General features: G+C 52.4%; 1 protein-coding gene across 14 annotated transcripts in view; it reads right to left on the minus strand.

Annotated features, from left to right (window-relative positions):
* Positions 1-27061, minus strand: part of DYSF (dysferlin) — a 98280-nt gene that overhangs the window by 22665 nt on the left and 48554 nt on the right. For 7 of the 14 annotated variants that reach the window (XM_051617306.1, XM_051617304.1, XM_051617300.1 and 4 more), the window contains 11 exons: positions 26164-26226; positions 18507-18605; positions 17706-17834; positions 15868-16023; positions 14019-14110; positions 11920-12090; positions 11206-11348; positions 7171-7310; positions 5341-5429; positions 4978-5073; positions 784-925 (listed from right to left, as the gene is read on the minus strand). In XM_051617306.1, coding sequence (XP_051473266.1) covers positions 784-925; positions 4978-5073; positions 5341-5429; positions 7171-7310; positions 11206-11348; positions 11920-12090; positions 14019-14110; positions 15868-16023; positions 17706-17834; positions 18507-18605; positions 26164-26226 — 1320 coding nt within the window. Of the gene's footprint in view, positions 1-783; positions 926-4977; positions 5074-5340; positions 5430-7170; positions 7311-11205; positions 11349-11919; positions 12091-14018; positions 14111-15867; positions 16024-17705; positions 17835-18506; positions 18606-20078; positions 20091-26163; positions 26227-27061 lie in introns of those variants that run through there. The other 7 variants (XM_051617311.1, XM_051617310.1, XM_051617307.1 and 4 more) reach the window with 3 other exon arrangements.

Raw genomic sequence — 27061 nt, forward strand, 5'->3', positions numbered from 1 at the left:
ATGTGGCCGAAGGAGAAGCAATATCAGCACAGTGGGATGTATTTTCTTAAACGGTTTATAGGGGGGTCTTTGCTTTTTCAAAGGGGGATAATTGAATGTAGTACACACTCTACTCTTGATTTGTTTAACATGAAGCGTGAAACGGGCCCAGCTATGATCCTGTCAGTCAGTTCCACTCTCTGGCCATTCGTTTGGAAGCCAGGCCTCCTCCTGGGGATGGGCTGGCTCAAAGGATGGGGGATTTACTCAGCATCCTCCCTGCCAAAGCACCAGGTCCAACCCAGGCCGTGCTGGGACTTTGCTGGCCTCGAAAACCCAAGCTGGGATGGGGGGGCCAGGTGAGCTTTGGGGATGGTCCCACTGCCACCAGGTGTCTTTGTGCTCAACTGACTCTGGGGTGGAGTTCACAGCACTGAGAGACAGAGTGGGGCACAGTGGCTGGAGGGGTCTGAGCCTCTAGGGAGGTGTCACAGAACAGGACCAAGTCTCAAAAGAAGGGATTGTCCACACAGACTCAACAATGTTCCTCAGCCTTCCCTCACCAGGGAGATGCTCCAGTCCCCCAGTCAGCTTTGTTGCCTCCCCTGGACTCTCTCCAGCATTTCCCTGTCTCTCTTGAACTGGGGAGCCCAGAACTGGTCCCAGTTCTCCAGATGTGGCCTCTCCAGGGCAGAGCAGAGGAGGAGAATGACCTCTCTCAACCTACTGGCCACACTCTTCCTTACACATTTCACCCCAGACTTACTGTGAGAAGACAAAAAACATCTCTCCAGGGACACTCACCTTTTTTGCAATGTAACACATTTGCTCAGCAGGCAGGTAGTCAAAGGGGAAGATGAACCTCCAGTTGAAGTTGCCCTCTCCTCCCATAGACCTGTAGTGCACATCTGTCTTCTGCCTGTTCTCCTCGTGGCCAAGCAGCCAGCTGCAAAACACAAACGTGTCACGTGAAGAACTGGAAACACACCAGGAATTTTGGGGTTCACCTGATGTCACAGAGGCCATGAGCAGGCAAGAAAAAGTCTCTCATCCCTGAGGATGCCTTGGGCTGCTATCTGGAGGGGTAACCTGGAGCCTGTGGGAGACTCAAGAGGGAATGCAACAGTCCCTGCAGTGTTGAGACATGGACCAGTGCTGGTAAGAGCAGCCTGAGGAGCTCTACAATCTCTTCTCCTTCTCTGGAGTTTTATGGATGTTTTAAAGACTCAACAGGGCCTTAAGCTCTGGCTCCAAGTTGTCACTTGCCCATGCATAAGCACACATCAGCTTCTAACCTGCCTTGATGAGAGCTCCTTCCCCTTTGCAGTCACCTCAAGAAACTGACCTTGTAGTTGGCCCATAAAAGCTAGTCCTCAAGGTGAGGCAACCACTCTAAAAGCCAAAAATACCTTTCTCCCCCCCGACACACCCCCCTCTATTCTCTGTTGGTTTCTCCAAGATTATTAACTGAGAACCTCAAATGGCCAAAAAATTCTTTCCCAGGAAATTCCCAGAGTGGCCAGACCCTGATGTGGTCAGGGTGGTCCCCACCTGCTGCCCTTAGAGATGGGTCCTTGTAGCACAGCTCCCTTCCTGGTCTAAAAGCACTTGCTGTGGTCACCCCTCAACCAGTCCAGGGGCAACCAGAAAACTTTCCGTAACAACTACTTCTTTCCAGCTGTGAGTTTTGCAACAGTCAGGTTTTCATTCTGCCCTCCTTCCCTGTCCAAGATTTTTTAGTCTTCAGCAATCAAGGAAACAAAACAAAGCCCTAAAACACATCCATTTGTGTGTTTGGAGCCCTCCTGGAGGAAAGCCAGAAGATTCAGGGAGAACCTCTAATGAAAACAATTATCTTGTTTGATTGTTTTCCACTTAAACTGAAAATGAGCTCTCTTCTATTTTTTTTCCCCAACTACACAAATGATTCCCTCTTCTCCAGAGCTTGAAAGGAGCACATGACCTGCCCCCAAATGTGCCGTGGGACACAGGGAAGGGAGGTCTGCTCAAGTTCATCCCAGGGTCCACATCACGGGCACATGTGCTACATGCACAGCTGGGGGGCAGTGGGAGTTGTGTGAGGAGGTTACACCAAGGCTCCAGTTGTGGCTGGACTGTTTGGTTTGGTGTGACAGGACGCAAAGGGCAAGCCTGTGTGCTTATCCACGTCCTGCAGAGCTTGGCAGGCACCTCCAGAGGATGCAGTGTGAGCGCCCTCTCCTTGCAGGCAAACAGAAGGACCAAGACGTGGCTGGATTTGGATGCCTCTGTGGCAGGTTTTTGGTTTCTTCCTACAGGATTTACCCTCCCCACCGCGGGAAGGAGATGGCAGGAATCCAAAGGATTCAAGTCACAGGACCCCAGAATGAAAAGCGTAAGGTAGGAATGGCCATGGGGACCAACCAAAGGCCCATCTTGCCCAGCATCCTGTCTCTGCCCTGGGCCAAGAGCAGGTGTCCAGGGAAGAGCAAGGGACTGGGGTAAACACAACATGACACCTTCTCATCACACCTCTCCAAACTCCAGAGATTTCCTGAGCAATCGATAATGGTTTTGTACTTAACAGGGCTGGGTTGATTTTTAGCCCATTAATTCATCCAGTATTCCTTAAATCCAAGTGACCTCAGGTACCTACAATACCCAAAGGCAAAGGTGGGTTCTTAAACCTAAGAGGCAACTTTGCTCTCAAAACTCACACACTTCCCTCTTTGTTCAGCACAAGATTTTGGAGGACCTAGGTCATCCCAAAAGGGGATGCAGAAGTTTGAAAGATGACAGATATCATCACATACATCTTAGTGGTGGTTCGTTGGAAGAGGAGTCTGGAAACTTCTAGACCAGCTGGCTCAGAGCAGCCCTGCTTCTACCTTGAAATACCGTGAAAAACCTTGAAAAACTTGCAAGATGATGAGTGAAAACCTCCCACCTCCTGTGTGACCAGGCTCAGTGTTGGTCCATCTTCCTGCTGAAGTAAAACTTTTTATTGGGAATTTCACTATTAAAATAATACAAAAATATTCTCCATCTAGGACAGTGACAGAGAGGGCTCTTAACTCAAAAAAAAAATCTTCAGTTCTTAATGAAGATGATGTCCCTGCACTGACACTCTTCTTTAGGAAGGGAAGATCTCTCTGCACTCAGCCTTGCAGAACCTCAACTCAGCTCAGATCTCTTCATTCTCTTGCAAGACTATCAATAAATACCTGATTAAATTAAATACAATTAACAGCAACTCCCCTCAGGCATAACAGAAAAGCTCCTATTTCATTCACCTGCCTGACTTCACAATAATTTACATATTGTGTAGAAGACAATATCCAATAGATGGAGATTCCAGCTCTGGCCTTGCCTAATGGGTAAAGTGGAGAATAAATTGGCAATAGCCTGTGAGAGCAGCACTGTGAGACCTTCTGAAGGAGCATCACAGGTAAAAGCTCCTTATCCCTTGAGTTCACCCCCAGGTAGGCACCAGCCCCTGCTCAGGGTGGGTGGAAGGAACAGTCCCCACCAAAGCAGCCCCACGCCGTGGTGGTGAAGGTCACCTTGTCCACAGGATCCCCTGCCTGTGGGGCAGATGCTTCAGCACCAGGAGGACCATTCCCTCCCCTCCCAATAGGATTATTCAGGCCTTCTCCAGGGATGCAGCCATTTGTGGGGTCGGGGGGGGGGGAGAAATGAGGAAGCTGAGCAAGATTTTTAACTCCTTGAGAGCACTGTGAGATTATTTTCCTGATCACTGGGGATGCTAAAAAGCCAGGAGAGGAGCATCAGCAAGGCCAGTAACACCCTGCAAGCACGATGGTGTCACAGCCCCAGAGAGCCCAGAGCAGCTTAGCTGGAGCTGATAACAATGCACTTGATGTGAATACCAGGTAAGCAGCGCGCATGCTGGATTTACAGGAGGAAAATTGGGGTTGTAAAACAGGGATTTACAGTCTGTTTCAAAATCCTACCTCTTCCTGTCCATAAACCCAAGGAACGCACAAAATAAGTGAGTCCCTTGGCTGGGACTGCACCATTTTACACAAGATAAAATGTAAATGGAGTCAGGCAGAGCAGGGAACGTGCCAGAGGAGTTACTGCTGGTTGCCACATTTTTGTGTGTTCCAAGGAAAAAAGGGAATTCCAAAAAAAGCAGCCATGCAAACAAGCCAACCCCTGTATGTGGAACCAGCCCAGGGCTGTCGGGAGAGGAGCTGGGAAGGAGCCAGCAGGGGAAATCACAGAACTCCAGACTGGTTTGGGTTGGAAGGGACCTTAAAGGTCACTTAGTCCCAACTGCCCTGCATGGGCAGGGACACCTCCCACCATTCCAGGCTGCTCCAAGCCCCATCCAACCTGCCCTTCAACACTGCCAGGGATGGGGCAGCCACAGCTTCCCTGGGCAACCTGGGCCAGGCTCTCCCCACCCTCACAGCCGAGAATTTCTCCCTCACATCTCAGCTCCAGCTCCCTCTCCCAGCTGGAAACCCTTCCCCCTGCTCCCATCCATCCCTGCCCTTGTCCCAAGCCCCTCCCCAGCTTTCCTGGAGCCCCTTCAGGCACTGGAAGGTGCTCTAAGGCCACCCCAGAACCTTCTCTTCTCCAGGCTGAACACCCCAACTCTCCCAGCCTGTCTCCAGAGCAGAGCTGCTCCAGCCCAAGGATCATCTCCATGGCCTCCTCTGGGACTCATTTGGGATGCAGATGACTTGCCCCTCTCTCCAGTGGCCAGGCTGCTTCCCCATGGCTTATCTCTTGAAAAGTAGATATTGTCTCACAACCATCAGAGAGATATAAAGAAAAACTTGACACGGTGAAGCAGTTAGCAGCCCAGCAGAGATCTGTCTGCCAAGAAGCTGGATCCACCTCTGGAGAGGTGTGAATGGCCCCTTCATCCCCACGGGGGTGCGTGTCTACCAGAGCAATGCTGAGGCAAGGGCTGTGTTAGCCCCATCACCAGTGCTCTGGCACCTCCAGGCTGTGGTGCTGAGGGGAGGCAGAAGGGAGGCAGCTCACCCTTTGACGTAGATGTCACTCATTTTCTCCCCAGTGATGCTGAGGTCATCAAGGATGACGTCCTTCGTGTTCCAGATGATGCAGCGCAGGTAGAACCTGGATGGCCCCGGGAACACAAGGGACATGAGAGGGTGGAAACTTCACCCTGAGCCCACCCCAGCAGCCTGGTTGTGCTACTCAGCTATTCAGCTGAAGGAGCCGAGATGTGAGTCATCTTTCTCTGAAGATGGGCCCACGTGGATGTTCCTCTGTGGGCAGGTGAATCCCTCCCCATCCGACATCTCCAAGCCCTCTCCTCTCCCCTCAAACCCAGAAGGTGTTGACACCAGCACTGCATCGAGTAGGAACTTAAGAACAAGTCACCTCTTGGCTTTGCGTGGTGTGATGTTGAATGGGGGGCTGGGCTGCCCCAGAGATTTTGGAAACAGGTCCACCCACATCTGCAGCTTTCCCTGCATGGAAAGAAAGACACGTGAAGTCAGGTGAGCCTCCTAACTGGGTTGCCTTCACCTCCTCAGCAAGTCCTGGCAGTGGAGAGAGGAAATATCAAGTGCTCCAGTGTTCCTTAGTCGAAAGCTAAGGTTCCCTTAAAGGAAAAATGTCATTAAATATTGTATTTAAATTATTTTAGTGATAACTTCGTATCCGTTAATGATTCGTTATGTAGAAAAGTTTGGTCTGGATAAGCTGAAGGTGCACCCTGGCTTTGCTCTCCATGGCTGACTGTCTTTACAGAGGATCCATGGGAAGGAAGGAAACAGCTCACTTGTTTTCCATGGTGTCACCAGTTGTCACCAGCTGGACAGCTGGTTTATGGGTTTCTGACTGTGGGAATGGAGGATGGGATGAGATGAGGAGAACCTAATTCCACTTTCTCAAGGTCCTTCCAGGGAGAGAGCAGAAGAAATGCTGCTGAAATCTCAGGGGAGGTGGTTTTAGGTGGTCCCTTTTACTGTAAAACACCAATGGGTGCCAATAAAATATTTTATTGGGGAGTCTCAGGGGCTAAAGGGGAAAAAAAAAAAAAAAAGAAAAAGAAAAAAAAAAGGCATCATTTGACAATCAGCCCATCACAGAGGCTTTGTGGTTTGTTGCTTTTTGGCAAGAAAATCTTCTGTCTCAGCAGAAAACTTTAAAAAGCCCAACCTGGCTCCTAGCTCAGAACAAACAGCCCCACAGAGCCAGCCTGCTCCCTGGCCTTGCAGGGGGTCTGAGCCATATTGTTGGGAACTGTCCTGAACGCAGACCCTGGCTGCTCTGCCCGTCTGCAGCCCCATGAGATGGACACAGTGCCCTTCCCAGTCTCCGTGGCTGGTCCAATGGGACCATGACACCTGTAAGGACAGCACAGAGCCTCTTATCAGCTGCTGGCAGCCACCTCTTGCCTCTCATCACCATTTCCTTGGGGTGAATCAGCATGAAAAGGTGTTCGAGCAGCTGCCAGCGCCTTTAGTTCTGCCACCAGCTCTCCTCTCCCACCACTGGAGAGGTCCTCTGGCTAAAAGGGAACCACAGAAGGGTTGGTGGTGCAGAGCAGTGGCTGTTGCTCTTGCAGCTGCCTTGGTAAGGCAACAGGAATATGTATGACAGGTGACAATTAACCGTCTTGTTCTGCAGAAAGCAGCCGGTTTTGATCCAGACACGTAAACAGCACGGAGGTGTTCACCAAAGAAGAGGGGTTGGGCTAAAAGCAGAGACCTGGGGTTTTGGGCTGGGTTTGGATGGAAGCCCGTTGGGTTTTCACTGGGCTTGAAAACATCCAGTCTGCAACAGGGCTAACACTTCACACCTCTGAGGGGGAGGCTGATGCTGCAGACATCCCACTGCTGCCCTGCCAGAGGAGCCCACGGTGCCACTGCTGGCACAGAATTCTGCACTGCTGGGTCAGAAGTGGCTTTCCCACCAGAGGAAACTCATGATCATCATAACGATATCTGTGAACAAATGCTGATGAAGATGAGCACGGGAGGCTGAAACCCATCTCCCCAGCACCCTGAGCAAGTCAGCCACCAAGCTGAGCTCCAGCCAGTGCTCTGCTCTGCCCTCTAAGCTGCCTCCCCTCCCTGGGAGCAGCTCATCTCTTGGGGCTGGTGTCCCCAGCACAGCCCCACAGCAAGCCAGCCAACTGGTCAGCACCGGATCGGAAGGGGATGATGCTCTCGGTCTTGTTCCTGGACACATCACATCACCCACCTGCTCAATCTCTGGCTGGAGAGGGCTGTAAAGAGGTCTTGTCTCCACGTGCTCGGGCACCAGCCCCTGCTTCCTCAGCACGGCCAGGGCGAGGCGCTCCTCCACTGGCCCCAGGTGGGGGTTCAGGGGTTTCCCATCCTCTGCCAGAGAGCAAAGAGCAGCGTCACACACGGTGGAAAAGGACCTGGGGGTGCTGGCTGGCAGCAGCTGAGTACGAGCCAGCCTGTGCCCAGGTGGGCAAGGAGGCCACCAGCATCCTGGCTTGTGTCACCAGAGTGTGGGCAGCAGCAGCAGGGCAGAGATTGTCCCCCCGTGCTGGGCACTGGGGAGGGGGCACCTCCAGTCCTGGGGTCAGGGCTGGGCCAGAAAAGGGACATGGAGGGGCTGGAGGGTGTCCAGGGAAGGGGCTGGAGCACCAGTCTGAGCAGGAGCAGCTGAGGGAGCTGGGGGTGTTGAGCCTGCAGCAAATGAAGGAGGCTGAGGGGAGACCTGCTGGCTCTGCAGCTGCCTGAGAGGAGGTTGGAGCCAGGGGGGTCGGGCTCTGCTCCCCAGGAACAAGAGATGGGACAAGAGGAACCGGCCTCAAGTTGTGCCAGGGGAGGCTGAGGTTGGATCTGGGGAACAATTCCTTCCTGGCAAGGGTTGTCAGGCCCTGGCCCAGGCTGCCCAGGGCAGGGGGGAGTCCCCATGGAGGGGTTTCTAAGCCCTGGAGATGATGCTGAGGGACATGGGGCAGTGGGGGCCTTGGCAGGGCTGGGGGAACTAGTGGACTCAACGACGTTAAAAGTCTTTTCCAAACAAAACCATTCTATGATTCTGTTCTATCACAAACCCTCTGGGACACAGGACAACCCACTCCCAGAGTGACACGTGGGAAAACCACCATGTGATGGGACAGGGACCTGTGGTGTATCATGCAAGTCCCCCTCACATCACAGAAAGTGAAATATTAAAGGACCAAATTGAAGCACATGGAAAGAAGAGCCCAGTCTTTGATCCTGCTCAAGGGCTCAGGCCTCCTAAAATGACAGGAGTTGGGGCTGCAGGGTACCCAGCAGCCTTCCAGCCCTTGCTTCTGCTCTGCTGCCATTTCCACCACCAGCAGAGGTTCATCTAAGGTGTGATCAAAGCTTTTCAGGGTGAGGAGATGACAGGCCCTGCTCTGGCACAATTTGCAAGCATCCACGTGACGTGGGATATTGTTTCAATCTCTTCAGCTGGACAGAGAGGAGTGAGTGGGAATGAGCTTCCTACAGGTCCCACTTCTTCTCTGTTGGGTTGGGGATGAAGGATAGAAATGAGAGGAAGATGATGGCCATGCTGGCATCACCAGCACAGCTGGATGGCTGGTCCTAGTCCCTGCTCTGGTCCTTACTGCTCCCACTGGGCTATTTTTGGTCCTTCATCAGGTGAACCAGCACACAGGAGCTGCAGCAAACACCGAGATGACCATGAGTAGACCTGAAACCATCTCCACCTCTTCAGCCTACTCCACAACAAACCCTAATCCCTCTGCAGATAGCTAAGGCAAGACCTACCAACAATGGACCTCTTTGCCTTCTGTGCCCCAGCATTCAGCAACCCTCTTATCTCCATCCAGGTATGGACAATGGCCAACTTGGCCCTGGATGAGCCTTCTCCTGCCTCCCTGTCCTCCACGCCATGCTGGGGCTGGTGGTGGACATCACCCCAAGACACTGCCCTTCAGCCACAGCATTTTAAGGCCATGCACCTTCCACTACCTTTGAAATGAAACACGCTCCATAAATATTCTCACAGCTCTGCAACTTCCAGGTGATATATCCCAGCTCCTTTCTGGGCAGTATCTTGAAGTGGTTAAACTTCAGCCATATGGGCTGTTCCCTCAGCACTGGAAACCTGGCGTGTCTGTCTCTGTGTGTGTGTGTGCACAGGAAAAAGAAAAAGCCCCTCTCAGAAAACAAGAAATGTGGGGGTTATGGAACATTGTGGGTGCAGAGCTTGTAAAACCCCTGCTCTCGTGTTTAACAGCTTCACTTCACAGCACCAGGTTCAGATCTGACGTGGCTCCGCCAGCACAGCTGGTTTCCAGATCTCCTCCAGGTCAAGCATCAGACTTTGTTCTGGTTTTTGAACAGATGGCCATGAAAGCAGAGGAAGGTGAAAGGCAGGGGCTGGGAGAGGGGGGAAGACCCTGCTTGGTTTAACACCTTTGCAGCCCTGGCTGAAAACCTTTTGCATAACAACAGGCTGCAAAGGAGCCTTTGCTTCCCGCTCCTCCTCCTAAGAGGAAAACCATGAATTTATGCCTTAATTCCCAAGAGCAGGGAGGGGAATGAGCCCTGGCTTGTGCCTTGTCTCGTGCCTCTGCAGACCAAGTCTCCTTCATGGTGTCTTAACACTGTAGTGGCCTTCATGAAGTCAAACGGGGCCATGTAAAGTGGGGTTTCAGCTCTTCCCTGGGCCCTAACCCTCCTTCCGTGCTTTAAAGCAGAATTTTCTCTCAAAGGCAAACTTCTGCCACCAAGGATGGCAGCTACACAGGCACAAGTCTCACAAGGAGCAGCTGAGGGAGCTGGGGGTGTCCAGCCTGGAGCAAAGGAGGTGAGGGGAGACCTGCTGGCTCTGCAGCTCCTGAGAGGAGGTTGGAGCCAGGGGGGTCGGGCTCTGCTCCCCAGGAACAAGGGATGGGACAAGAGGAAATAGCCTCAAGTTGCCCAGGGGAGGCTGAGGTTGGATCTGGGGAACAATTCCTTCCTGGCAAGGGTTGTCAGGGCCTGGCCCAGGCTGCCCAGGGCAGGGGGGAGTCCCCATCCCTGGAGGGGTTTCCAAGCCCTGGAGGTGGTGCTGAGGGACGTGGGGCAGTGAGGGCCTGGGCAGGGCTGGGGGAATGGTTGGACTTGATGATCTTAAAGGTCTTTCCCAACCAAAACCCCTCTGTGTCGGGGTTTCTCCCCCAGCTCCCAGCGTGGCTCAGTCCTTGCTGCCCGGGCTGCCCGGGCACGTCCCGCAGGACGGAGCCCCCCTGGCCCCCCGGGGGGCAGCAGGGATGCTGCTGTCTCCCTCTGGGGACTCCAGCCCCGAGGAGCAGAGATGCAAACGGCACGACTGCTCCTCCAGCCCCAGCAGCCACTGGAGGAGCAGGCTGGAGCCTCTCTGGCTGTGCTGGGCTGTGCTGCTCCCAGCCTGCCTGCTGCTGGTTTGCTGCTGGTTTGCTGCTGGTTTGCTGCTGGTTTGCTGCTGGTTTGCTGCTGGTTTGCTGCTGGCAGCACGGGGCAGCTGCTCCAGGCCAGGGTTAGGGTGGCTGGGTTGCAGGTCTGGCTTCAGCCCTGGGGTTTGCTGCAGATCCAACTGCAGCCTGCAGCCTTTGGGGCAGAGACAAGCTTGGGAAAGGGGCAGAGCCAACCTGGACAGCAAGGTGAGCAGGATGGGGACCTGCCCATCACCCAGTCATAGAATCATAGAATCATCAAAGTTGGGAGGGGCCTTCAAGATCACCAAGTTCCAACCCCCCTGCCACGAGCAGGGAACCACTAGACCAGGCTGCACAAAACCTCATCCAACCTGGTCTTAAAAACTGCCAGGGATGGGGCAGCCACAGCCTCCCTGGGCAACCCATCCCAGTTCCTCACCACCCTCAGAGTGAAGAATTTCTTCCTAATAACTTACCTAAAACTCCCCTCTCTCAGTTTAAAACCGTGACCCCTTGTCCTCTCCCTCCCTGCCCTTGTCCCAAGCCCCTCCCCAGCTTTCCTGGAGCCCCTTCAGGCCCTGGAAGGTGCTCTAAGTTCTCCCTGGAGCCTTCTCTTCTCCAGGCTGAACACCCCAACTCTCCCAGCCTGTCTCCAGAGCAGAGCTGCTCCAGGCTTTTGATCATCTTGGTGGCCCTTCTCTGGACCCTTTCCAACAGGTCTATATCTTTCCTGTGCTGAGGGCACCAGAGCTGTACACAGGACTCCAGGCCTCTGTGATAACCCTCTACTGTGATATGTTCATGACATCCAACTCCATCCCTTGCTCTGGATAGGAGAGATCTTTGCAGCCCCGTGACCTTACCCAGCTCAGAGAGGATGTATTCTTGCTCCCTGAAGATGACCCTGTCAGACTTGTAGGTAGGAGCCTTGTAGTTCTGCTGCAGGGAGAAGAGGTGAAGCAGCTGGGAAGGACGGAGTTGGTCTCGCCACTGGTTGGGTCCAGAGCTGAAAAATAAACAGGAGGGAAAACAGCAGCTCGACACATGGTAGAACACGTTCCAGCCTCAACCAAGGCCAGCAGCAGCATCACACCAGTGAGGGCTGGTCTGTAGAAGGTGCAGTTCTCTCTGCATTCACTGGTGAACAGGGTTGCATGTTCCACAGGCCACTCAGCCCAGCTTGCAGAGCTGGGGTGCCCTGATACTCACCCAGACCCACCACCTCTCCCTTCGACTGGCCCTGTGTGTGGGGGGGTGTCCTCACCATGCTGTGCCCAAGAGGCACCAGGGATGCACCAGGGTCTCCCCAAGGACATTTACGTTATTTGAAGCATTTCATGCTTTTGGAGGAGAGCCTGAGCTTGGGGGAGTTCCTCAAATGTGGGGTTTCTCTGGTGAGGATCTATCTCAAGACATACCCCTGTGGTGAGGTGCAGCCCTGCTCAGGTCCCCTGGGGGCAGTCCTGGGACAGCAGATCCCTGGGCTGAGACATCACCCTGGTCCCCATAGCCAGCTGGACACCACACAGCCCTGACAGCTACAGGGACCCACTGCCCAAGGCCACAGAGGTACCTACATGCAGTAGGTTTGGGGGAGCCCACAGCGTGCCCCGTATTTCGACAGGAACCGGTTCTCCAGGTCTATGACGGTCTCCCCAATCTTCTCATCCTTGGACAGGAGGTCATAGTCATAGAGTGTGATCTTCAAGTCCTTCTCCAGGGGCAGGGTGCAGCTCAGCTCGAACATCCTGCACAACAGGAGCAGAGAAATGCCCATGAGCTGGAGGTTCATGCTGCTGGGCACCCCACAGGACATGGACCCACACACCACCCCAACCCACCAGTGCTGGGAAGGACAGTACACCCATCTTTGTCACATTGGCCCAGTGCTGCTGGTCCTGTGTTACACTGGTTTAGCTCGTGGATGTACAACTAAGCACACGGGTTTATTTTTGCCTGGTTGAATTGTCCTCCAGCACACTTTGTCCCTGCTTAGTTTCCCCATCTGCTAATTGGCCATAATGGTGGTCCCTGCAATATCCAGGGAGAAGAGCAGCAGGTGAGAGTCAGGAATCATCATTTCCATGGAATTTGAAAGGGGGAGAGATGACAGCTTTGGAAAACCATCTGCTCTTGGACCCCAAAGAGCAAATGTCCAAAATAGGAGTCAAACCAGCCTGGGCCAAGCTTGTGGTCAGAGACTGAGCCTCAAAGCTTCTCTTCCTGGTCCTAAGCACATTTCTTCTGTGCTGTCTCCTCTGCCATCACCACACCACAGCTCACATGCTGACATAGCACAAAGCAAGAGCAAACCTGCCTCTTCAAATAAAGGATGGCAAGAGACAAAGCACCAAGACCTGATCAAAACACAACACCCCCATCCAGACCAAGCTGGTGACCACCGGTGTTGGCAGTCATAGAGTCATAGAATGGTTTGGGTTGGAAGGGACCTTAAAGATCATCCAGTCCTAAACCCCCTGCATGGGCAGGGACATCTCCCACTAGACCAGGTTGCTCCAAGCCCCATCCAACCTGCCCTTGAAGATCTCCAAGGATGTGGCTCCACAGCCTCCCTGAGCAACCTGTTCCAGCATCTCACCACCCTCACAGGAAAGAAATTTTTCCTAATGTCCAACCTGAATCTCCCCTCTTTAAGTTTCAATCCATTGCCCCTTGTCCTCTCACTACACACCCATGTAAAAAGCCCTACCCCAGCTTTCTTGTAGGCCCCGTGCAGATATTGGAAAGTTGCTGTAAGGTCACCATGGAGCCTCCTCTTCTCCAGGCTGAACAACCCAAACTTCCTCAGCCTGTCTGCATAGGAGAAATGCTCCAGCCCTCTGATCATTTTCATGTCCCTTCTCTGGACACACTCAAGGAGTTCTTTGTCCTTCTTATGTTGGGAACTCCAGAACTGGACACAGTGCTCCAGATGGGGTCTCAGCAGAGCAGAGTAGAGGGGGAGAATCACCTCTCCCAGCCAGGTGGCCATGCTGCTTTTGATGCAGAATGATGCAGAATGTGGAAGGTGGTATGACCTGGTAAGCAGGATGGTCCAGGTCTGACCTGGCTCTACCAGGAACCCCTCTACCTGCCACCAAAAGGCCAGCAATGCTGAGGAGAAACACACCTGTCCCCACTGCCAGCACCCACCCAGCAGAAGCTTTGAAGGAGGGGAAGCGAGTGGTTGAGCCACCAGTTCAGAGCGCAGGAGGAACTGGGGTCAGCAGCTGGATGGCAGCTGCCCAGGGAGCAGCTCATGAACTGTGAGGTTTAAGAGCCACCAGCAGCCAGGACCTTGGGTTCACATCTTGCTTCCCAGAGCGGGTGGGAGGAGCAGTACACTGTCTAGACAGCCCCTGGCCAAGAGCTAGGCTTGGCCAAAGAGGACTTGCCCAGCCTAGCAGAGCTCCCCAGGCTCTGGCTGTGGGCTCTGCAACAGGGCAGGAGGTCCTGGCCCACTAGAGCCCACAGCTCCCTCCTGCTAGATCATAGAATCATCTACTCCAACCCCCCTGCAGGGAGCAAGGACATCTTCAACCAGATCAGGTGGCTCAGAGCCCCGTTCAGCCTGGCTTGGAACGTAGGTTGGAATGGGACGCTCTGGCTGGCTCAGCCCCACTCCCTCAATATGACCATAAAAATCCCACAGACTCCAGATGGAACCACAACTTACTTCCCAAAGACGGGCTCCAGCGTGCAGGGGAGGTAATTTTCCTGGTCATTTATGGATTTCTTTCCCACTGAGATCTTCACGTAGGGATCGCACTGAAGATGGGCATGAAGATAGATGCAAGAGTCATTGCACAGCAACACTGAGGGTGAAGAAATGACCCTCCTTGTCCCAGCAACCAGGATCTTCCACCACCCTTGACAAACTTCTGTCTTCAAGGAGAGGACAGACTGACCATGAACTCCTTAGCACAGATCTGTGACCAATGGCAAGAGCTACGTGCACTGCAGCTCCTTTTTGAGGATGACCAAAGGAGCAATTAGCAGTGTGGGAAAGAGTCCAAGCCCTTCTGAAGGGGTGGAAAAGCAATAAAACTTGATGGAAAAGCAATAAAAGATTATGAAAAAAACACCTATTTATGGCTTCTCCAATGGACAGGGCTTGTTCTGAAGTCCTCAGGATGTTCCCATACTCATCTGAGTCAGCCAAGTTGGGGTTCCATCAAAGTCATCACTTTTTTTAAGTTTGGGGCCTATTCAAAAATAGTCCTACAAATGCAGGGGACTGAAATGTCAAAATAAAAACATTTTGGTTCGAAAAATGTGGCTCAAAACCTTTTCTTTCCAAGATGCTGCAACAAGTCCAAAAATAAAAGATGTAAAAAAAAAAATGGGAGCACAGATGAACATAAAACCTCTTGGTGCCTCTCAAAGTCGTACCAGAGATTTTTACATTTTTAGCAAGTTTTTAAGCTTCTGTCTCACAACTAAAACTATTCTGGGAAACCAGCAGAAATTTGAAAATTGGTTAAATGGATGCCAGTCACTGGTTTTGAAATGGGAAGGTGAAAAAAAAAAAAAAAAGGGGGGGGAGGTTTGGGAAATTAAAAAAAAAAAGCAGCTTCAAGGACAAGATTTCACCCAGCTTGAGTCTGGTACCAGAGGTCAGACCATTGTAGCCCACATGTTAATAAAGAAATTGATAAAAAATAAAAATAAGAACTGGGAAAGTTATTGTCTAATTACGTTTCCTGGAGAAAACACCCAGGCCAAGTTGCTCATCACTTTTCCTTGACTTTTTGATTTTTTTAAGAAACAAAGGATGAAAAACCAGGGAAGGTCTGGGGTGTGAGGATGGGCTGGGCATCCAGGGCTCTGCTTCTGTCCCTTGCCTGGGACAAGCTTCAGGAGACATCACAGCACAGAAAGAAGGACTGGGGGACACACTTGAATTGATTTGAGTTTTCAGACTAAAAAGCACCTTTTTTTCTACAAAAGTCTCCCACAGGAATTTCTAAGAAATTGAAAACCTTCGTTCCTGGTCCATTTACAAAAACTAGACTAGATTAAGAAGCAATTTTGTTCTGTTCCCGTCCAAACATTCCCCATTCTTTTCTTTAACTTTTTCCCTACTTTCCAACGGAACAAAGAGAGCTAAGAAGGCTTTTTCCCTGAGTTTTGTTGCAAAGGAAAAACATTTTTCTTTTTCAACCAACACCATTTTCTTTTTACACTGGATTTTTCTACCCGACGGGCAAAGCTCTGCAAAGAGCAGCCACGTGAAAGGCAGGACTTTGTTTCCTTTGGCACCAAAATCCAAAAGAAAAATTATTTAAAATCCCAGCTATTTTAACTAGCCCTACTGAAAACTCCCTCAGGATGAAGAGCTGGCTCCTGGGATGCCCAGATGTGGCCGTGGAGGCAGAGGGAAGTGGTAGATTGTCTCCTTCTTACCGTTGTCTCTAAAAGTTAAGTCCTATATGCAAGTGTTGATCAACTGGAGCTGCCCTGCTGAAGGAGCCCGCCCCGTGAGCCAGCAGAAAGGTTCACCAGAACTTTCCCCAGGAGGATACCTTGCCATTGGGGTCCTTGGGTTGGAGGTCGAAGGCCCGGATGATGTAGACCCTGACGAGACACTCCTGGGGTCCTCTGGCCGGCAGCTGGTGGAACTGCCGAGGTGGCACCGGGACTCGGGGGTCATCTGGGAGAGGGTAAATCTTGAAGGAACCCTGTGAAAGACAGATGTGTTCACAGCTGCACTTGCAGACTCACAGGTGGAGATGGGTCGCAGGTGAGGAACCTTCCAGCAACCGTCTGGATGGTTGCATAGAATCATGGCACGGTTTGGGTTGGAAGGCGCCTTTAAAGGCCACCTTGTCCAACTCCCCTGCAGTGAGGAGGGACATCTTCAGCTAGCTCAGGTTGCTCAGAGCCCTGTCCAACCTGACCTGGAATGTTTCCAAGGATGGAGCATCTAAAACTACAACGATGCCAAAGACAGAGCCCAGACCCTCACCCTCTTTTGTCCACTGGACCAGACCATGTCCTGCCAGGCTCCTCATGGTTGAGGGAGCCAGGAGCAGGGTGGACAGCTGCCTGAATCCTTCATCCCTTGCATGAACATCGATGGAAACTCTCACACCTCTGCACAGAGCTCCTCTGGCCTCTTCACCCTTCACCTCTTCTGCTTCACCTTCCTTTGAGCCTTCAGGCTACCAAGGAGGTGTGAAGGAGCCTGGAGGCCCATGCCAATCACCCTCACCAAGGCTTAGGCTGAGGCTTTCTCTGCAGGGACAGTTCCTGGGTGAGGCAGCAGGCTCCAGGGAGAGGGATAAAGCAAAAATTGACAAGTGTTTTATTCACTGGAGCTGATTTCCTCCCAGTGAAGTGGCAGGAAACAGTCCCTGGTGTTGTCTGGGGGAGGAGCGTGCTGGGTAACAGCAGCAATGTAAAGGAAAAAATCAAATACACACACAAAAAAACCCAAAACAAACAAAAAACAACAACAAACAAACAAAACAGAAAAAATGAATCCCTTTGTCTTGCAAAGAGGCTGATGGTTAAAAAGAGCAAAGGGTGCATCACTCCTCCACACTGGGCAGACACCTCCAAAGGGAGAGCTCTGAGCACCAGGGTGGAGAGACCATCAGTGCTCACACAGGCTCCCACCACCACCCTGCAGGAAGAAGCTGCTCCATTGCTTACATCCAGCTTTGCTTTAAAGTGGGTTTTTGCTCCAGGGTGACAGAACAACCTAGAGGGTTTGAAGCATGCAAGGAGTGATCAGAGTCACGAAGGTGATGGGAGGGCTGGAGCAGCTCTGCTCTGGAGCCAGGCTGGGAGAGCTGGGGTGTTCAGCCTGGAGAAGAGAAGGCTCCAGGGAGACCTGAGAGCACCTTCCAGTGCCTGAAGGGGCTCCAGGAAAGCTGGGGAGGGGCTTGGGACAAGGGCAGGGAGGGATGGGAGCAGGGGGAAGGGTTTCCAGCTGGCAGAGGGAGCTGGAGCTGAGATGTGAGGGAGAAATTCTGGGCTGTGAGGGTGGAGAGAGCCTGGCCCAGGTTGCCCAGGGAAGCTGTGGCTGCCCCATCCCTGGCAGTGTTGAAGGGCAGGTTGGATGGGGCTTGGAGCAGCCTGGGCTGCTGGGAGGTGTCCCTGCCCATGAAAGGAGATAATCTTTAAGGTCCCTTCCAACCCAAACCAGTCTGGGATTCTGTTTCTAAGGTGCTCACCGCTGGGATCTCAGCAGCCAGACCTGCACAGGCAGGTTGTTCAGTCTGGGCTCGTTGGTCCACTCTTATGGCCCAGTTCTCACCCACGTCCCACCCAAAAAGAGGGTCCATTGGCACCACCCCACTCAGCAGCAAGACATTCCACCAGCAGCATGTGTTGGTAGAAAGAGCCACCATCACACCTTGAACTCCCCCACGACCGACGGGTCATCGCTCGAGTCCTGCGCGCGGCCGCGGTAGAGCTTGAAGGTGTGGCAGAAGTCAGAGAGATGCTCAAAGTCCTCCACGTTCTCCAGCTCCGTCTCGTAGACCTGGGGAGGGAGAGATGGGGCTTGAGGGCAGAGACTGCTCCTGGGCAGAGGGGGACCAGAAGAGTGTCCCCATCCATCTGGGACAAGACTTGACCCAAGCTCCCTGTTGCCCCCCAGGACAGCGATGAAGAGCAGAGCTTTGGCAACCCTACAATAAACACCAGCACGCCATGGAAGAGCCCAAATAAGCCAAGGTGTCACAGAGGGCTTTTTATCAGCCAAAGAGACCTTCCTGCTGGGAAAGACCAGGCAAGGTCTTCTCCATTTTAGCCCTGTTTGGGCCTCTGTGGTAATTATTTGCACTTCTCGTAACAGGGCACCCAAACCTCCCCCTTCCCTCAGCACCCTCTGCTTTTCCCTGCTGTTCCCAAGCAGTTTTCCAGGTGGCAGTTCCCCACCTCTTCTGCCACTTCAAAAAGCAACAATTTCTTGAAAGCTGCAAAGGAGAAAGTTACCAGAAAGGGTTTTACAAAGAAAAATGCATATTCAAAGTAGTTCTTTTTAAAAACAGAAGCACCTGCTCTCTGGGAAAATGATCAAAAATAATCCTTTTTTTAAAAAAAATAAAATCTGGAAGAAAAAAAACCCTCCAAAAAAAAAAAGTCAGAACTTGTGGAAAAAACCACCACAGAGAGCAGGTCCAATGAGCCAGGACCAGCCAAGGCCACTTACCTTCAGGGTGTCAAAGCCCTTCTCTAAATAGCAGCCACATTTTTCCCTCTCTCCTGTGGAAGCATAGAATTTGCTCCACCAGTCAATGAATTCTTCCTCCTGGAGGCAAGGACACCAAAGTTACACATCAGCAAAGCCCAGCCATGAACAGCAGCACCTCCAAGAACTGCCAGGGGTGAACTTCTGCCCTGTGCACCAGCCCCATGGCCTAGCCTGGCTTTGGTGGGTCTCTGTCCTGCAAAGGTGATGAAGCTGTCGTGACCTCAACCTGCAGCTCCTCACTCCCTGGTTTCAAGGGGCTTTTGGGACACTTCCAGCCCTCATCCAGCTGTTGCAGCCTCAGCAACACCATGGGTCTGGACCTACCAGCAGAGAGGATGATTCTCCATGGGAGGATGAGGTACAGCTCACAAGAATCCCAGACTGGTTTGGGTTGGAGGGACATTAAAACTCACCCAGTCCCACCCCCTGCCATGGGCAGGGACACCTCCCAGCAGCCCAGGCTGCTCCAAGCCCCATCCAACCTGCCCTTCAACACTGCCAGGGATGGGGCAGCCACAGCTTCCCTGGGCAGCCTGGGCCAGGCTCTCCCCACCTTCCAGGAAAGAATTTCTACCTAAGGTCTAACCTATATCCACCCTCTTCCAGTTTAAAACCATTACCCCAGAAGAAGGAACCTGCAGGGTTTTTTGGCCAGGCTGGGTGGTGGTCTTCCCAGGACCACACAGGGGATGAGATTAACTCTCCTGCTAACATGGTCTTGACAGCCTGAAATTCAGTGGTGGGGGGAGCTTTGCCTGGAAGGTCTGGGGTTTCTGGGGTGGGAACTGCCTTGTTGGTTTGTATCCCATCCCCACCCAACCTCCCACCCAACCAACACAAGCAAATGGATAGAGCACCAACTGCAAAAGCTTCCTCTACACAAGAAGTGGCCCAGAGGTGCTGCACCCCTCTCAGGAAGAAAGGAACTCTCTTCTCACTGACATTACACGAAGACGTGGGCAAATCTCAACCCACCTCAAGCTCACAAGGAGCTTTTCCAAGGAGGATCTTCCCCATCTGCTCCACAAACTGCAGGGCAGCTCCAGGGCTGCTGTTCCCAGGGAAAGCTGCCTGCCCTGCCCGCCCAGCCAACGGGCAGCTTTTACAACAGCACCATTTTTGCAGTTTATACAAGCAAAGATGAAGGGGCTTTGACTGGGATTCATGAAACATTCCAGAAAAATAATGATCTCTTATTTTAGAAGTCCACAAAATTCCATCACACTGACCTAATGGAGGAATCATAATAGAGGTTTATTGGATTTATGTTTGAAGCCAACGGTGCAGGCTTGAAATTGCTGCCTTGGACAGACATTGTTTTTAATAGAAATATTACATAAATTAACTCTGAGGCCTCTGCTGCCTCCCATTTGCTGAAAAAAAAAAAAAATACAAAAAAATAAAATTGCCTTTCAACACTTCCCCTGTTTTATTGTTGCAAAAGCTACAGTCTGACCATCATGGCTTTCTGCTGACATTCCACAGGTGCTGAGTTACAAAGCAAGCACTTCAGCTAATCTGACAACTTACCCAGGGTATCTTCTGCAGCCCCAAGGCAAAGAATTTGGTTAGATTCTTTTTGCTGATTTCTACTGAAGTTACCAATAAAAAATAATAATAATAAAAAAATTGGGAAGAGTGGGAAAGAAAAAAAAAAAAAAAGAAAAAAGAGGGAAGGAGAGCAGCTGGAATGTTAATAGCCAAGGACAGGGATCCATCTGCTGCAGATGGGAAAGGCAGGGAGCACAGCAGCTCCACCACGGGAGCGACTGGATTCAGGGAATGCATTTAGCAACCAGGCCATAACCCAAATCCCCCCCCGTGTTTCATCTTGGGCATCTCCAGGAGGGTCCTCAGAGTTGGGGTCTGCGCCCTGAGCCCTGGAACAGGTGGATGAGGGACCTCAAGCCTCCTGCAGGGCCTCTCCACCTTCTGCATGGACCCCACGGGGTTGCAATGGGGCCCAGGCCCAGGGGTGAGCATCACTTGTGGGTACATCCCACAATGAGTGACTGAAGCCTAAAATTTCAGCTTGGAGGGAAGCCTGCTCAGAGGTGGGAAGCTGCTGTCATGGTTGTCAGAAGGCTTGTTGTCTCCCCATCCCTGTTCACTCCCTCCTCCTTCGTGACCACCACTCCCACAGAGCAGGGACCACCACAACCTGGGCAACTGCACCCCAGGTGCCCTGAGACTGGAGACAGGGTTGCAGACACCTTCCCAGTCCATACTGGCATGAAGTCAGGACCTTTCAAGCTGCAGGGTGCCCAGCTTTGGCTTCTTCTGCTACAATGGGAAGGCCAACGTTTCACACAGGAGCAGTGGAAAAGGAGTCAGGACCATTTCACCAGGCAGGAGCCTGAATGGGACCATTTCATCCACTTTCCAGCTGCTCCATTAGCATCCAGGAAAAGAGCAGCAGGAGAGCCCCTAGCAGGGATGGATCCTGGAAGAGATGAATGCCTTCTGGCCAAAAGCAAGGCATTTCCAAAAATAAAGAAATTCAGAATTGTTTTTAAAATGCCTTTAAAACCAGAATTTCACCAGCAACTTCCCACATTTCTGGGGTTATGGCTTGGACACAGCCCTCAGACCCATGTTTCACTTCAAGTGTACAAATCCCTCTGAAGTCAGTGGGGCTCTTCAGCCACAGCTTTCAGGGCTTTCTGGATTAGACCTTGAGTTGAGCAGAGCCAGCAGCCATCATTTGTCACCTTCAGATAATCAAGAAGGAGATTTAAGCTGTGCCTGATCTCCAGGTGGGACTTTTACCCAGGGCTGCACTCACTGCTCTTGAGGGTCTTGAAATTCCTCCTTCCCCTGGACCCCAAAACTCACACCTGTGTCATCCCAGCAGCTCTCAGGATGTTTTCCATCTTATTTTGTTTCACCCCAGGGAAGGAATGCATTGGTTTTAACCTCATTTTTACCAGGGAGGCTGAGCCAGAGGTTTCCTGCAACTGCAGACCCATCCCATTGGATGCTTTCCCAGGTGGGGCCAGCAGGAGTCTGGGCTCATCCAGCACAACCCAATTTTCACAAAATACCTTGAAATGGCCATTTTGGTCAGGAGAAAAAGGAGATGTGGAAACCTGAGAAGCTGCCATGCAATTGAGATATTTGGCTTCTGGGGCAACTTAGTCCTTATCATCATCACCTTACAGGTGGGGGAAACTGAGGCACAGAGAGGTTAATGTCCAGGAGAGCTGAGCAGGTGTGGAATCATATAGTGGTTTGGGTTGGAAGGGACCTTGCAGATCACCCAGTCCCACCCCTGCATGGGCAGGGACACCTCCCACCAGCCCAGGTTGCTCCAAGCCCCATCCAACCTGCCCTTCAACACTGCCAGGGATGGGGCAGCCACAGCTTCCCTGGGCATGAAACAACTGAAGCCTTAATCCCTAAGCTTGCTCTCCTAGTGCTCTCCACACTCTTGCCCCTGGGAATACAGAGAATTATAGCAATAGAAAAATAACAACTTTAGAGAAGCTGCCTCCATCTCCAACGTACTCGTACCTCACATCTGGGAGGCAGATTTCCTGCCACAGGGAAGCTCTGCAGATGGGATGAGATGCTCCCTCTAGAAACAGCCTGGACACTCCCAGCTGCAGCTCCCCAGCTGTCTGTTACCACGCTCTTGCAAGAGATGACACCTTGCACCCCAGCCCTGGGGAGGCTAGCATCAGCACCAGCTGCACCAGCCTGCTCAGCTCAGCTCATTCCCCAGCTAAACTAGCCCAGCCCAGCCCTGTCCTCCCCTGGGTGCAGAACAACCCAGTGGAGAGGCCATGGCAAACAGCTGGGGAGGACAAAAACGTCTTCAAACACCACAGCTGCACTCCTTGGGGTTTTCCAACCACATCCCAAGTCCCTCTGCTGCCCTGTCTCACTGTGCCAGGGGTCAGCAGGCCCAGGCAGCAAACCAAGCTGCTCCCTGCTGCATCCTCCAGGTGCTTCTGCAACGAAACGCTTGCAGCTCAGCCCACCAGCCACCCACCACCCAAGCAAGGTGGCAGCTATCCCCACCCCAGGGAGGCTCCTGCTGCCCAAGGGGCTCCATCACCTACAGATGCAGACCAGGAGCCAGTGCAGAAGAGCCTGGGAGGCAGGAAAAAGCCAGATTTCTCCCTGCTAGGAGGCCATGCCCTGCCCAAGGAGGTGTCACCAGCTGTGCTTGGGACTTCACACTTGCCCACCTTCCTGAGGGGAAGGTTTTTTCATGCTAGCAACTTCCCCATGTCCTTGAACTCCAACCTCTTTGCAAGAGGGACCCACCCTTGGGTTACTCTTGGGTTAACCTGCTCCTTCAACCTGGTTCCTCCAACCTGTCCCAGGGATCTGCCCGAGCTCTGAGCAGCACCGTGCAGAAAGCAATGCTGGAGAGAGGAGGAGCAAACCACACACCTCCACACAGGGAGGCTGCAAGAGGCCTTGGCTTGTCCATCCCTTAAGCTCACACCTCAAGGTGTGAGCAGTCAGGTGCTCAAAGGAGAAATTATCTATTTCTGCTGATTCCCTTTTTCCACTGTGCTGTTAATTTTGCTCAGAAGTGGACGAGACTGTTGGTTTTCAGGGGGTTTTTTCCCCATCCTGTTCCACCAGCCATGCCCACCTGAAGGCAGCCTCCCACACACCATTTTTCCTCTAGCCCATGGCTTCTATTTTGGAGATGCTTTCCTCTGCAACCCCACCTGCTGGAAAGCCAGCTTGCCATGAAGGTTGGTCCAGGAGAGCTTTCACCCATCACCTGTGGCAGTGCCAAGGGCCTCCCTCAAGTATGCAGGGAACACCAGGAGAAAAAAGTGACAGCAAGAACATGCCAGGGGCAATGCTGGGCTGCAGAGAGGGTGGGAGGCTGCTTCCAGCAGGAGACATCCAACACCAAGAGCTCTTCCAACTCACAGTAACAGGATAAGCCATAAAATATGTGCTCTGATTTGGAACCAGCAAACACAGTGAAGAAGCAATTATTCCAAATAGTTTACAGATTTTGACTTTTGTTGTTCTTTGGCCTGGGCTCACTTTGCTAACTTGTCATTTGATGGGTTATTTGTACTTCTTACAACCACAGCCTTGCAAGCCAAAGTCATGGCACAAATAACTGCGTAGAAAGCACCTTGAAGTGCTTCTCAGGGCAGAACAGAGGCTTCTTGTTGCTGTCTCATAGCTCAGAGGTGTCTGGGGGCTCCTGGTGAGCTCCTCTGCTCTGGGAGGTGCTCAAGAACCACCCGACTCCTGCTACTGCTCCAGCAACATAAGGCTGCTGCAAAGGAGATCACGGAATCACGGAATCATTCTGGTTAGAAAAGACTTTAAAGATCACCAAGTCCAACCATAATCCAACTCTACCAACCATTCCCCCAGCCCTGCCCAGGCCCCCACTGCCCCATGTCCCTCAGCACCATCTCCAGGGCTTGGAAACCCCTCCAGGGATGGGGACTCCCCCCTGCCCTGGGCAGCCTGGGCCAGGCCCTGACAACCCTTGCCAGGAAGGAATTGTTCCCCAGATCCAACCTCAGCCTCCCCTGGCACAACTTGAGGCTGGTTCCTCTTGTCCCATCCCTTGTTCCTGGGGAGCAGAGCCCGACCCCCCTGGCTCCAACCTCCTCTCAGGAGCTGCAGAGCCAGCAGGTCTCCCCTCAGCCTCCTTGGCTCCAGGATCAACACCCCCAGCTCCCTCAGCTGCTCCTGCTCAGACTGGTGCTCCAGCCCCTTCCCCAGCTCCCTTGCCCTTCCCTGGACACCCTCCAGCCCCTCCATGTCCCTTTTCTGGCCCAGCCCTGACCCCAGGACTGGAGGTGCCCCCTCCCCAGTGCCCAGCACAGGGGGACCATCCCTGCCCTGCTGCTGCTGCCCACACTCTGGTGACACAAGCCAGGATGCTGGTGGCCTCCTTGCCCACCTGGGCAATGTGTCCATCAGGGACTTCTGCATGCAAAAGCTACAACTGCCACGAAGCTGCAACCCATTTCTTCTGTGCTCTGCTTGCTTGATTTAAACTGTTTTCAGTGAATGAAAGCCCAGTTTATCTTCCCTTCCCCCACATGGTCAGACCTCAAAGGGCAACTATTCCTCCCAAAGACACAGTATAAGCAACACCTCTGAGCTGACCTTCTTCCAAAGGTCTGGGCTGACTCACTGGTGGTTTACAGCCCAGGGCTGAAGTGCATGGACACAGCTCTTGGCATGGATTGTGGGAAGGAGTCAGTGTTTAATGAAGTGAAAAAGTGAAAAGCAACAAATTAATTCTGGCCTAAAACATGTGAGAAGAACTTGTGCAGGTCTTGGCAGGAACAGCCCGTGTCCTGTAACTCATGGGCTGGTACCAAGAGGGATCTTAGAGAGCTGAAGAGTCCTAGGGGCACAGCTCTCTTAGGGATGAATTTGGGGCATGGCATCAAAGTGCTCCTCTGGAGCATTGGCCCTGTGAAAGCCCAGCAGCTTCACTGCCCTTCACACCAACCTGGAACATCCCAAATGCCTGATTTTCTCAAGAGAAATGCACAAAGGGAGCTGGAGACACTTTTCCTGGAGAAGAAAAGGCTCCAGGGAGACCTGAGAGCACCTTCCAGTGCCTGAAGGGGCTCCAGGAAAGCTGGGGAGGGACTTTTCACCAGAGAGAGCAGGGATAGGACAAGGGGTGATGGTTTTAAACTGAGAGAGGGGAGATTTAAATTAGGTATCAGGAAGAAATCCTTCACCATGAGGGTAGGGAGCTGCTGGAATAGGTTGCCCAGGGAGGTTGTTGATGGGGCCTTGAGGTGTGAAAACCTTGAGTTCTTCAAGGCCAGGCTGGATGAGGCTTGTGCAGCCTGGTCTGGTGGGACTTGTCCCTGCTCATGGCAGGGAGGTTGGAACCTGGTGGTCTTTAGGGTCCCTTCCAACCTTCACCATTCTGTGATTCCATCTGTCACTGCTGAGGTGCTGCCTGGCATTTCCACCTTCACTGGGAGTCAGAACTAGATGACTTTTAAAGGTCCCTTCCAACCAAAACCATTCTAAGGTTCCATGATCTCCCCTATCCCCAAACTTCCAAGGCACCAGGCACTGCACAACTGCAAGAACCAGGGTTGTGCAAAGCCCTGCTGATGAGAAGAAGCCTTCCCTGGGGTGAAACCTTGCTCTAATGGAAAGCCAACAACTTCTTAGCTCAACTTAACCCACACAATGCCTAGGACTTGTCACGGTCCCTGAACTAGGACACGGAGGAGCACAGGAGTCCCACCAAGTCCTCAACCATGCCACTGCATCCACCCAGGACACACCATCTCCACGGAGCTACCAGGCTTTGCTGGAGCATGCAGAGAAACCAGAGGCTGTTGGGAAGGCATCTGACCTTGAGCACATACAAGCTCTGCCAGCACCACGAGGGCCAGAGGGAGGAAATTCCTCATCCTGCCTCCCCAAAACCAACCTTGTTTTCTTTGGCAGGAAGGGAAAGGATTGCTGGGATGCACACACCTGTGGCACGGGGACATCTCCATGTTCTAGGCCAGCATCTTTCACAGAGAGCCAAGCCTCAGTTTTCAGCAGTGTTTCCATGTACACACACATACACAGGCACCACTCCTAGAACTCATTCATCTAGTAAGGAAGTTAGAAATGGAGCAATACATACATGAGGTTGGGCCCGGGAAGCTGGTATGTTAATTAGTGCTGAGCTGGTCATGCCCTCTGCAAGCTACAAATTAAAATGATTGGTTATCAACGGGGTTAGAGAACCAGTGTTTAACAGACATCAGCAAAAGCACAATTCAGGAGCAATAAAATGGATGGACCCAAAGGCTGCAGCCTTCCCCCACCTCCTGAAGCTGAGGGCTCCTCAGACAGGGCCTCCTTGGTGGGGCTTGGGTTTTCATTGATGTTCATCAAATGGGACAGGGTTGGAATGGTTGCAGAGAAGAGATGGGGTATTAAAGAGGGGAAAAGGGGGAAAACCCACATGGCAGAAAAGCTGTTGATACTTCTCAGCACAGGACAGTGTCTCCTCCCATGGACATGGAGGGCTTGCAAAGGCAGCAAGCCACGTTCATCACAGGAACCAAGGAGGACTCTGACCCAGGGTTTTTATAACACAGAGGGGTTAGGAGAGCTCAGGACCAAGGGCTGGTACCAAAAACCCCACCAAGCACGAGAGCAGCTTGTTCTTGGCAAACCCAGAGCTGCTGCCACCAGCCCTGGGCAGCAAGTGGCAGCCCTGCTTCAGTCTGGCAGAATGTGGTTCCTTCAAGAAGGGGAGGGGGAGAAATGAGGTGTTCTCAACCAGAAAATGGTTTGGAGCATCAGGCTTCCCCTAGGTCCGCCAAACCAGACATGCATCAGACCTTGGGTAAAGCCAAACCCTGAACTTACAGCTCCCCCAGGCTCCATTCCCACCAGGAGACCCATGAAACTTCCAGTGGGAAACAGCTCCCCCAGGACTATTTTATCAGAAGAAACAAATGTCTGCTCATCCCTTGGAACTTCAGAGGGACCTCATGGTTGCCCTTCCTGCTCTGCTTCCCAGGGGGATGAGG

This window comes from Apus apus, chromosome 4 (genome assembly GCF_020740795.1).
Source record: "Apus apus isolate bApuApu2 chromosome 4, bApuApu2.pri.cur, whole genome shotgun sequence".
Taxonomy (NCBI): Eukaryota; Metazoa; Chordata; class Aves; order Apodiformes; family Apodidae; genus Apus; species Apus apus.